A 13200-nucleotide genomic window follows, 5' to 3' on the forward strand; every position below is an offset into this window, starting at 1 on the left:
TCCTTCCGGCGGGATCTAAAAACCTATTTATTTGAGCAACCCGGCCTGGTCTGATGGGTTTGGGGTTGGGTTTTTAATATGGTTTTAACTATTGTATATATCGGGCATAAATTATTTAATTGTTTTTTTAACTTTTGTACTTTGTTTTTTAATATTTATTGCCCTGTATACCGCCCTGAGTCCTTCGGGAGAAGGGCGGTATAAAAATTTAATAAATATAAAATATATATAAATATAAATAAACCATCTCAGTCATTGAGCAAACTTGTTTGTTAACTGAGATGCTAATGTGACTTCTTAACAACTGCAACCCTGGCACCCAGGCCGAGGGAGCAGAAGAGCTGCCTGCTGAATTCAGCTCTTCATGGGCGAAAAGGGGGGCCGCAGGTACAGAGCTGGGATCTTCAGGGTCTGACCTCCATTTCTGCAGCCTGATTGCCCACCCTCTGGCAGGCAGCCCTTTCACTTTTGAATGGCTGCCTGTGGGGGAGAGGGGAATTTCAGTTCCACATAGAGCAGAAACGGCTGCCTTTCAGGAAGGAATTTCAGCTCTATAGCAGAAACTTTTTAAAGAGTCAAGCAGAGAAGATTGCAGATGGCAATCATATGGTCATAGGGTGCTTGTAAGCTGATTGTGAATATGTTACCAACTTAACAGGTGCGACACGTGCTTTTCATAAAGGGTGCAAAAGATGATCACGTGACCCCGGGACACTGCAACACCATACGGTAAATATGATTCAGTTGCCAAGCATCTGAATTTAGATCACACTACCATGGAGATGCTGCAGTAGTCATAAGTGTGAAAAATGGTCCTAAGTTACTTTTTTCAGCGGTATTATAACTTCAAAGAGTCACTAAATGAACTGTTGTAAGTTGAGGACTATCTGTATATTAATATATATAATTTTAAATGTTCATTGATGTATACTTCACATAGAAAATAATTGGCCATTTTTGTTGTAAACATTTGTCTAAGTCTTTGAAGCTAAGCTATTTCACTTCTGTGTAAATTAGTGCACATATGATTAATATTTTTATATATCCTACTTATATGCCTGAACTTAAGAAGAATTGGATTAATTTTTACTAGTGCATTGAATGCTAGTGCATTTGATTATCATTCAGTAACATCTATCAGGATACATACTGTCAGTTATACACTGTTAGATTGCTTTTTGTTTCTCAATACAACAGGACTTAAAAATGGAACTCTATAACATCTAGTTTTCCATAAGGCTACAAATATCAATGGCACTTTTTCAATAGTAATATTGTTTGAAACTAAGAGCAGTATTTTGGTGATGATTCCAATTATTGATAAGAATATTAGCCTATTAAGTGCAAATGATTGGATTTCTTTATTTAATTTTCTTATGAAGAAAAGAACGCAAAACATTGCAGTATTTAGTTACGTCTATATAACTTGATGTCTTACTTAAGCATTAGACAGGACATATGTCAAGCTCCTGGGGGACTGCTATTTATTGGAGGAAAAATATATGTTTTCAGTTTATTTGTAGCCAAATTATTCAGTTGTGCAAATTGGTCATGTTGAAATAGAGTCCTTAGAGGCGAGGTAGCTTTATCAAACTTGAAATTTATTTCATATATCTTATGACAGTTTACTCAAAAGTTTCTTAAATGCTATGTTGGCTTTTTTTATATGGAAGTGCAAAGCAGAAAAATATTCTGTTAGGCACCTCTCATTCTTTTATGTGTCGTTGAATTGCTGAGCTGATTTTGATCCTGTGGACCAGAGGTATGGTGTCTGTGTTGAAGTAGCAATCATACCTGTGTTTCCCCGAAAATAAGAATGGGTCTTTTTTTTTTTTTTGGCCTCCAAGAGGCACCAGTTCTTATTTTCAGGGGATGTCTTACCTCCGGCACCGACAGCCCCACCCAGCTGGTCCGCTTGTTCTGTGGCGGAAGGAGCAGCTTCATTCTGCAGCTGCATTCCGGCCTGCATTTTGCCTTTCCAGAAGGCCTCTGCAAAAGCCCTCTGGATTCAATCCATAGCTGTCCTCAGCTGCAGAGAACTTGCAGAACCAAGCTATGGATTGAATCCATAGCTCTGTTCTTGGCTGCATAGGCCTTCCAGAAAGGCCTGTGAATGAGAAATACAGGCCTGGCTGCAGAAGAACTGCAAAAGAAATGGGCCGGCAAAGAGAGGCCTGGCTGTAAGGTAAGTGGATGCGGGGCATGTGGGACAGATCCACACCCCTACCCCCACCCTAGCTTGATTTTTAAGTGTGTGCCTCACCCCAAAACTAGGGCTTATTTTGGGGGTAGGGCTTATATTACACACACACCCCTAATCAAGCTAGGGCTTATTTTCAGAGTAGGTCTTACTTTCAGGAAAACAGTAATAAAATAATAAACCTTGGTCTCACTTCAGCTTCTCTATCTGAACACACATTAGAGCAAGAAAAAGAAATAGATATCAAAATAATTTAAACATTAATGTTTCTTTCTCAAAACATGGGGCAAAGATCAACTTTATAAATGATAGGTATGCAACTGATATACTTTGCTTCTGTGATAAAGGATATTGTTAAGATAGAAAAATGAAATGCCAGCTGTTAACCATGTTGTTTGAAAAGATTCTATCTTACGGTATTGCTCAGGATTACAAGTCATGCTATAAAATTCTGATTTGAAGATAGTAATGACTTTGGTTTGATTTCATTTGAGGACGGAGACTGTAAAGAAAGTCAGTGATATTTTAAGTCAGATTTGGCTTGTAATGTTCATAATTATCTACTTAGCTAATTCTATTATATCTAAAAAGTAATAAAAGGTCAAGAAAGATAGTCTCTGCAATTCAGACATTGTCCTGAATAAGAAGTTGAGCACAAATCAAGAATTGAGTTATTTTAGATTGCACTAACAAAAGCATTCTTTTCAAGAGTCAGGAAATAAGGGTGGTGCTGTTTTGGCTCTAATAAGAATCTAATAAGAATCTTAAGTCTCTACCCTGTTTTAATGGTTCAAGGCTTGATTCGCTAGAAAAAGTGTATAAAGGTTGCATATATCAGAAAAGCATGAAGCTGAGAGAACTCTGTTTTTTTAGTAAAATAAGTTTTAGTAACACACTGCTGTTTTCACATATTTTAATTGCAAGAGACACTGATGCCCATCCACTGACAGTAGATTTGCCAGAGGATCCCCATTTTTCCAGCTCTGCTAAATATTAGGTGGAACCTCGATGAAAGTTTCAGATTTGAAAATGTATGTGGGGGCTACAGGGAAAAAAAGAGGACGCAAAACATTGCTATTTAAGGAAAACATACTGGATATAACCTAAATGACTGATAAAAATGATATAACATTTGCTTATATGACTTTATGAAAACCATGCAAAATGTAAAACAAAATTCTTTCAACTTCAGTATGCCAGTAGAATAAGCAGAATTGTTGGATTTGCTAAAGATTGACCAATATTTGCCCAAGTACATCAGATGGTTTGTTTGTGGTCATTTGTTTTAGAAAAGATACAAGGAAGAAACATATAAGGCCAAAGTTATAAAACTTTCATGCATAATTCAAAGTGATTATGAAAGCCTGGGATCAGTTCACATAGTCAAAATTTTCTTGGTGTGACATATCTTAACAGATCAGGAACTAATTGTGCAGGAGTTAATATTTGATTAAGTTTATTTATAGATGCCAGCACTCAGAAGAAAATTCCACATGGTGATGAAGTAAATCCAATTGCTATTATAGGAAGAGCTTCCAAGAGATCATTAAGATTACAATATCAAGGTTACAAATTTGTTCTGTTCTTTCTGCTTTGAAAATTCTGAAACTGTGAATTGGATTTTTAAATAACAGATTACAGTTTACATTCTCTCTGTGTGTGTATATATATAAAATGGGTTTCCATAATACTAATTAAAATCTAACCTATATCATGATCTGAAGTATGTTTATCTGATTTTTAATAGCAGTATTGTGGTTTTTGTAAGTTTAAAGGTAGTAAGGACTTGTAGGGATAAGGATTTGTAGGGAACACAAACATTTAACAAAAATGTATAAATCCTCACTTTTCCTTTGAGTCACATCAGTTATATTTATGATTCGATTCAAGAAATAAATAGTTCTTTTCACATGAGATTGAAATATCCTGTCTTTGTTTTTTTGGTTGTCTCTTGGCAAGAACCAGAAAATACAGGAGAGCTGAGCGTTTCAGGAAAAAAGCATGTTTCTGAGAACATAACTCACAATTGTTAATCAGATAAACACATGCGAGCTCCTTTGTCTTCAAAGATGTCTGAAAAATTCTCCTATAGTATTGTGTATCCTGTATATGTGGCAAATACAGTGTATGGTGTTCATGCACACTTTGGATTGATTGCTATGAGATTTATGTCATGGTGCTCATTAGACAGTACAGGTTTTTTTTCTCTTCAAAGGTATGAAACAATTGTGCAACACTTTACAAATGCTTTTAACTCCCTCCCCACTTTTATAAAAAAAATGTGAATAATTTGGAACTGTTTATTCAATTTATATCCAAACTATCTTTTAAGAAAATTGTATGATAAATAATGAGTTATTTATAAAAAATGATAAAGATGGGATGAAAAAATTATCATCTATCTATCTATCTATCTATCTATCTATCTATCTATCTATCTATCTATCTATCTATAGTTTATTGATCTACCAAAGTAGAAATATTGTTTTTGTTTTGCTCTTTAAAAGCACAAACAATACTTACTATCAAGGTGTAGAATTAGTAAAACCTGACTTCCGGTTTGCCAAGCCAGCCGACATAGACGTCTGGAGGACGGCTCTCATCTTCCACGTCTAGTTTCGCATCACTGGGGGCTCCTAAAAGGGCCGAAGAGCCACCTTGGAGGGGCGACCAGATAGAAGGGACTGTTGCAGAAATGCGGAGGAGCCACAACCCCCCCCCCCGTTAGTGCCTGCATTCCCTTCGTACTGGCGGACAGTTACTAGGCTGCAGACAGCCAAAGTCAAACTTACCATCAGACAACATTAAAGCAGCGTGGAAAAGATGGGGGTAAGATTCCTTTCTTATACCTTAATCTTCTTCTTTTCACCTAAATAAGCTGCTAAGTACTTTTCCCCCCTGTGGAGAGGGAGGGGGGAATTCAACCCTCCCTTCAAATAAGCAGCGAGCAAACCCAGGGGTGTTTTTAACAAAAACATTGAAAAAAGAAACGGACTAAAAGAAAAGAATTTTCAAAGTACTTGGGGGACACCCAGTGGCTAAACCTGAAATTGCAATCTGACTTTCTCTTTAAAAAAATCAAGAAAATATTTAAGAAAAACAAGATAAGATTAACCTTGAACACCAGATGTGAAACTTCACTATGGAAGAGTTTCAAAAACAAATCTATGCTATGTGGGAAATATCTTACCAAACTTATCAGTTCCTTTCTACAGCTGGCGATGAAATAAGAGCTTTTTGAAAAGAATTAGAAAGCATCTCGAAGAAACAAACTCAAACTGTGACTACAACTAATATTTTATTGGGACAGAACTTAACAGAAGAAATTGAACAATCAAATACATTGGCAGGAGAATTAAATATTCAACAAATACAGACCTTTGAAGATTATAATGGGAAACAGGTGGAAAAAAAAATATTCAGACCAGGACAATTATATCAAGAGGTGAAAATAATGAGAAGATTTGGTGCTGTTAACAGACTCCTCAATCCTTCAAAAGTGGAGACTGGAGGGCCACTTCAATATGATATAACAACATAAGAATGCTTTGATGACCCTGAGGCAAAGAAGCGAAAAATGACATGGCAAAGAAAGAAAGCAGGAATAAGATTGAAGAAATATAGACATTCTTAAGAGGCCTGAAATAGATAATACCAAAATAGACAGGATTGTACTTGGATTACGAGAGATTGTTTTGATGAGTGGATAAAAATACTGACTAATTAAAAAAATAAATATAAAACACATGTATGAATACTAACATTGAAATATTGAGTTCTTTAAATGGTATGGATTAAGATGTATATATGTTAAGAATGATAGAATGTAACTAATATACTTGGATGTAGTGACATGAGAGGATGTATTAAATGTTGAAATGGAAGAAATTTTGGTTAATTTTTAATATGTGGAAACTATAACTGAGAAATAAGAATATTATATTGTCCTCCTCCTCTTTCTCCTCCTTGCAATTGGTATCCTAATGACTACTATTGTAATATTGTACTACTAATATTGATATGGAAATGAGATAAAGAAGTGTATTACATTACTAGGTATTGGAGAAAATTGTGTAAAGGGAATGGAGTTTATTTAGCAATATGAAAATGAGAAATTTTAAATGTTTAATTTTAATATCAATGTAAAATTAAAGCTAGAAAAATATATGAGGTGTTTGATGTTTTAAAGATGGAATGTTAAAATATAAAACATACTAAAGTATTGATAAATATAAGAAAACTATTAAATGACTGATGGATAGCAATGAGAAGTATGTTAATTTAGATAAGAGATAGTATGTATTAAAGGAAAAAAAGAGACGAAATATTGGTTACAACAATTTGGAGATTTGTAATAATATGTATTTGTCTGAAATGGAACTATTGTAACCCAGACACCACATTGCTTTTTAAAGATACTATTGTAATATTGGAAAACTAATAATAATAAAAAAATTAGTAAACCCTACTAGGATAAGATGATAACCAGTTTCTCTTAGACAGGACAAGAATTGTGCCTTGAGAAATGATTGTTAAAACTTTCAGTTGATCTCTTATTTCTCAAGGCTTTTTTCCTTGTAATGAAACTATTCCGGTAATCTATAGTAATCTCCTCTGAGTCCCCACAACCCTTGGGTCTGCTTCCCCCTCCCCCACTGGGTCCCATGCCTGCAGTTGATCAGAAGAGGTTCTTGATGCCCTCTGAGCTTGGCTATTTTCTTACAAACGTTTTCAGTGCTAATAGGGGGTTGGGGTTTGCTCTTGTTTACAGTTTACATCCCAACCAAAGAACCACTAAGACCACTCCCACCAACACTGACAGAATACAAATTGAGAGCAAACATCACTTCCCACTAGTACTGATGGTGTTACCGAGTTTGGATAGTGAAATGTCTGCAAAAAAATAACAAAGCTCAGAGAGCACCAAGGACCCCTCATTTCAACCCTGAACTACAAATATTCTCTATCACTTGGTCGTAAGAGTGTGCAACCTATAACTTTGGAAGTGGGTCATAAGTATTTTTGGGAGAGGGATCTGCTACAACTTCAGATGGTCATTAACCTATCAATTGTTAAGAGAGGACTACTTGTACACTAGGATCATAAGCTGACTTTGTAATAATGCCGCTTGGGGTGTGTGTGAAAGCCCTATTAAGCAGGCATATACATAGAATGAAGGCTACTGCTAAGCTTGTAAGCCGCCCTGAGTCTTCGGAGAAGGGCAGGATATAAATGGAATTAAAATAAATAATAAATAAATAAATAAAAAACAAAGTAAACATATATTTATGAGCCAGGATTGTAAATTTGTGGTTGCACTCCTTTTCTGACACTGAAGTATAATCTTTTTTGTTATCTTCTCTCTACCCCTCATATCATAACATCCACAATTCTTAAAATTTATAATTTAATATTCTTAAAGCCATTGTTTTGTTAATACATCATGTTCCAACTCTGTTGTGTCTGGACCATTGTGAAATCAAAAGTTGATTTAATTGAATATACTGCCACTTTGCATTTTAAGCAATCCAGATTCCTCTTGTAGTAATTCAGATGCATTAAAGATGTGTTCTAATTGGCAGTGAACTGATCTAAACCTTCAATAACACTACTTGACTAATAAAACTTGAAAAAGAAATTGTCTGCCGTTTTCACACTGGGATTACTCCAGAATGTGTCATATCAATAAGGCTCTAAATTACAGTATATATTTTGTCTTAACATCTTCCAAATGCTAATTGTAGCTTTTAATGCGGGGGATATATTATAGAATTTAAAAATGGAGCTGTATGGTGTAGGTTCCCTTTATTATTTAACAAATGAATCACGACTTGGGAAAAATTGAAGAAAGTCTTGTTATCTTAGTAGTTTGGTTTCTATGCATCTGTCTATGTGTCTATTTTAAGTGGATTTTATATTCGTAGTAAATAAAAGAGATTAGATTTTAGGTGTTTTATTTCATTATTTTAAACTTTTAGTTCATTGTAGGATTATTTTTCATCTTGGGGGGGGTGCTGTTTTGTTTGGGATAGTTTAATATAGTATTTTATCTTTTTTCCTCACCATATTCCCTCTCTCTCCCCCTCCCCCCTCTGTGTTCATGTACTGTGCCACTGGCAAGTACTTTATACAAGAGAAGTTGTTTGTTTATCACTTTTTCAGTAAAGCAATCAAAAGCTAAAGGGATTATCACTTAGCTGAGAAGTACCGGTAATCCAAAATGGTAATTCAGCACTTCATTTGAAACTGGAAATGAAGCTCAATCCTTTTTATCATATTTACAATTTAACATGCTTCAAATATTGCTATTCAGGAAGTAATGGAACATTTATAAATAAAAAGGAATTATACATAATATAATCACGTACACACAGCACAAGGAAAATTATTTCATGCATCCTCAAATGGATTGTACTAATATTCATTATTAGAATCCCATTATTTTCCTTTTACAGATGAGTTCTGAAGTAGCAAAATTGTTCTGTTTTGTCAGCTATGTCTAGTTTTAAACCTTGGCATAATCTTAATAATAGTTTTAATTTTCTTCTTTAGCTGCCCAGGACGAAGAGACAAAATGTGCATTTAGAGACTCCTACCAAAATGATCGTGGGATTAGTGAAAGTCAGATTTCTCAAGAGAATGGTACAGTTTTATGTATGAAAGGAAGTACCTGCTATGGTCTCTGGGAAAAAACCCGAGAAGGAGAAATACATCTTGTGAAACAAGGTAATTTCAACCATTGTGGTGCTGTTTTATTTTTTCTACTATGGCTTGATGTAATATTTTTAATGAAGATCTGCCATGGATTACTAACCTTTTTGGCACAGGAGGTATTTGGAAAATTTAGAGCTTATTATGGGAAATGGCTGCTATTGAACTTAGCTTATCCCAAACATCTATTTATCAGAAACCTATAATCTCTAGCCTCCTGGGATATTCTCTGCTTACATTATTTTTCCTGAGCAAATGGACAACTTCCAAACTCTTTAAGATTTTATATCCAGGTGAGATATAAAAGGAACAATAACACAGCATTTATATCAACTAAACATAGATTCTACAATATATGATTTATCTCATCTATTGTTACATTAAAGGCTAAGTCTAGAGTCTAGACCACAGGTGTCAAACTGTTGGCCCGCAGGCCGAACACGTCACAAGGAAACCACGCCTGCCCCATTACTGGCAATGGGGGAAAAGTTCTGATATGTTGCGCAACGTCACATGACTCCCGAGTTTGACATGTCTGGTCTAGACCCTACCTTTGAGAATTTAAGTCAGACTCACATTGCTCATAGTTTTGGCTCTTCTTCAAGAATTACTGTTCAGTTTGTAATAATATTGCTAATGTTGCTAATTCTAATAATAATGTTGGTAATAATATTGCTAATATTGCTAATATTCAGTTTGTAATATTGCTAAGCACATTGATTTAATAATATTATTGCTAAGCACATTGATCTGTGCTTAGATTGTAAGCCGCCCTGAGTCTTCGGAGAAGGGCGGGATATAAATGGGATTAATAATAATAATAATAATAATAATAATAATCATAGTCCAGGAACTGATTTATTAAACTGTATAATGAAGAGTGTTATGCTTACCAAGCAGGGGATGTGGATCTTGGATTATATCAGAATCAGTACAGTTTGTTACTGGTTGTTGAATCCTGGTTGATTTCAGTATTCAGAATCATAATTCCAAATTCAGTGTTCTTTAATAAGTGCTTTCTAACAAGCATATGCGCTTGTACAAAGGGTGGAGCTACGTATGTTATGTTCCTTGTTCATATTATACTTTAGTAAGTTAAGATTCCTGATTACAAGCTAGTATGGCCACATATGGAACTTTACTGATGTACCATACAATATAACTGTTGTTCTTTTATATTTAGCTTACTGTTGTGAAGTGATAAATAAAAAAAAAAATTTGATCGTGCCAGTAGATTGCTTTTCAGTTTGTTTTAATTTGGTTTGGTTTGGTTGCTTGTTTTTTTTATAAAGGACTAAAGGATAAATTTTCAACTCTGCTTGATCGAAATTGGTAAACAAAGCCTTGAAGAAGGTTTTCATGGTTATGTACAGTGAAATATATATAGATATTCCAATTAATATAATTCCAATTATATTAATTAGTTTTTATTCTCTATAAAATTAAATATCTTCTTGTTAGTTTAAAATGCATATTACATTAATTGAGAAAGTCATTTTAAAGTGATTGTTTGAAAAAAAAAGTTGTCCAAACTTTTTTTTTTTAAAAAAGGGTTTTAAAATTTGCAAGGCTATGAGACTGGACTTTGAACCAGGCCCATTCCCTGAAGATATTTGGTGATGCTAGGTGATGGGGATTGAGGGAGTCCCCAGTTTATTTAAAAAATTTGGTATCATCCAGTTCTGGTTCCTTGATGCCGTCTAGGACAAAATTGGATGAATTTGGTCCTTGTTCTCCTTAGAGAACAAGGACAACAATAATCCTAGAGAGAAAACCACTCTGCAGAATGAAACAGAGAAGCAGCACTCCACTCAGCATTCTGAATGGAGCACTTTTGAGGATACATGGACAATGAAATATTGTCCTCTTTCTCCTCCTGGATAGAAAAAGGTTGTTTATACAGAATAAGATAGGAAGCTTTACTTTGAATATACCAGCTATATCTACCCTGCCTTTTCTCTCATCTTGGAAAAGGTGATTCACAATATGAACTGAATGAAACTGATGTGTTATTTTATTTGCCATTTGTCTTAGGATGTTGGACTCATATAGGAGACCCCCAAGAGTGTCACGGTGAAGAATGCATAGTAACAACCACTCCTTCCTTGATTCAGAATGGGACATACCGTTTCTGCTGCTGTAGTACCAACCTGTGCAATGTCAACTTCACAGAGAACTTTCTACCACGAGTTCCTATAAATCCAACCCCTTCTGGTGAGTTATCCCAGACTGAGTTACAGTTAGTACGGAACAGCAGTTGTGACTTAAGGAAGAGCATTATTGCTATCTTTATGGAGTCTGTTCAGTTTGAGATGCTAAAAAAAAATCCTATTATTTTTCTGCTGATACGTAAATGATCCCAAATTTATTTAATCTAAAAAAAGCACTGAGACTTCCTGGTTTCATCTAATATTCTTTATAAAATTTCATAATACTGTTCTACAATGATGTAAGGTTAATTCTTTAAATATAGGCTTCAATAAGTCTGTTTCACAGACATGTGGAAGAGTTCATCATACCAATATAAAATGTTAGTTGTGGGAGTTGGAATTGTATTTTAAACTTTAAACTTTAATTTTGAATATTCTTTATTAGATAAAATTATGTGTTACCCTAGGACGTAATCCTTAAATGCTTAGACATATCCTGTTATAAAATGGGATCTTTGTGTTTTCATAGTTTGTTAAAGCATTACTACAAGCCTGAATTATGGCTAGCCTAACTGCACATCAAGTAACTCTTGGGATCTGAGCAAAGGATTCATCAGTTTAGTTTTGGCTGCAGCATTTTGTTTCTTCTCAGAATTTTGTTTGTGATAAATAGCTTAGAGGAAGGGATTTAATCAGATGGCTTTTGGATAAGAAATAGCACAATTTTAGTTAACTTTCAAAAATTGCAGGAGACACTCTGTACACACACTACAAGCACAAACACTATGCAGTGTTAGCTAAATAGATATTATTTCATAGGTTATATTGAGATGTTAGATTTTTCAATGGTCTGAGCTGAAAAAATCTGTTTATAACTATTAAAAATAAACACTTTTAACTAACATTGAATATCAGCTGTTAGGGGAAAAATATTACTGTACAATGAAAAATTGTTAGAAGGACATAGAAGCAATTTAAATCTTTTCTATGATTTTCAGTATAGGATTAAGTCATAAACCAGAATCTAACAGCAAGCGAATAATATTCTCTTAATATTTTCTTAATAATATTGCTTAATATCTATGTGCCCAGTTAGGTGTCCTTCAAATCATAGTTGGAATTCCTGCTTCCCCAATCCCCACCTATAGCATTGTACTAAGAAATTGCCTTGTTCCATTAACACCGAAAATCAATACTTTACCACAAGGTTGACTGCTTATTTTCAAGGCACATTCTCATTGCCCATTGTTTGTGCCTTTCTTTTTAATTTACAAATCAGCATTTTTCTCCATACCTTTCAGAGCATACTAAGGAATCATGACAGGACTACCAGCTTAATTATTGGTAGAAATGTAATGAAAGTGTCTTATGGATAATGAAGGATGTAGTACTGTACATCTAGTTTGCGATAGGAAGAGAAACTGTCTTCCTTTTATTCTTATTCCCTATTGTCTTTTGTCTTAATATTTACATTATTAATGATAGTGGAAGAAACTGACAGTAAAGTGATATTGACCAGTACTATGGGATAATCCAAGCTTCATCTGAAAAAATCCAAATCAATATTCTTACTATTCCCTGTTGGAAATATAAAGTTGACTTTAGCGAGTGAATAATAAGAAAATAACAGAGTATACGCCCCTTGCACATTGATCTAAAATACATTAATGTATTTGAGGACTGAGATATGCTTCCTGCATTGTTAATCTTAATCCTGCAAGCCCATGGCGCAGACACATCCTAAAAATTAATATGGCCTGTTTCTTATATTCCACACTGCAGGAGAGTATATTGGTATATGAGTAAAGAAAAGGCCAGCATGTTAATAGTGTTGTTGTTCTTAACCAGAGAAAGATTAATAATTATATTCTCTGTGATTCTTAATCATTTTTATAAAACCTGCTACCTATAATTGAGAGAATAGTAGTGGAAGTGAATGTATCTATTTCTAGTTCTGCTTAGCCCTTAAGGCAGACATGTCAAACACAAGGCCCGGGGGCCAGATCCGGCCCGTGGTTTCATGCGGCCCGCAAAGCCATCCTGGAAACAGTGAGGGAACGGCCCCCACTGCCTTGGCCCTGGCCCAGAGACCCTCCTTCTGCCAGAGACCCTCAGATCTGTCCCAATCCTGCCCAGGCC

General features: G+C 34.8%; 1 protein-coding gene across 1 annotated transcript in view; it reads left to right on the forward strand.

Moving 5' to 3' along the window:
* The window catches only part of BMPR2 (bone morphogenetic protein receptor type 2), an 87498-nt gene that overhangs the window by 21842 nt on the left and 52456 nt on the right, over positions 1–13200 (forward strand). Inside the window, exons 2-3 of the mRNA XM_081328201.1 lie at positions 8753–8926; positions 10946–11125. Coding sequence (XP_081184327.1) covers positions 8753–8926; positions 10946–11125 — 354 coding nt within the window. The remainder of the gene's footprint in view (positions 1–8752; positions 8927–10945; positions 11126–13200) is intronic.

Source organism: Vipera berus, assembly GCF_964194415.1.
Source record: "Vipera berus genome assembly, chromosome: 1".
Classification (NCBI taxonomy): Eukaryota; Metazoa; Chordata; class Lepidosauria; order Squamata; family Viperidae; genus Vipera; species Vipera berus.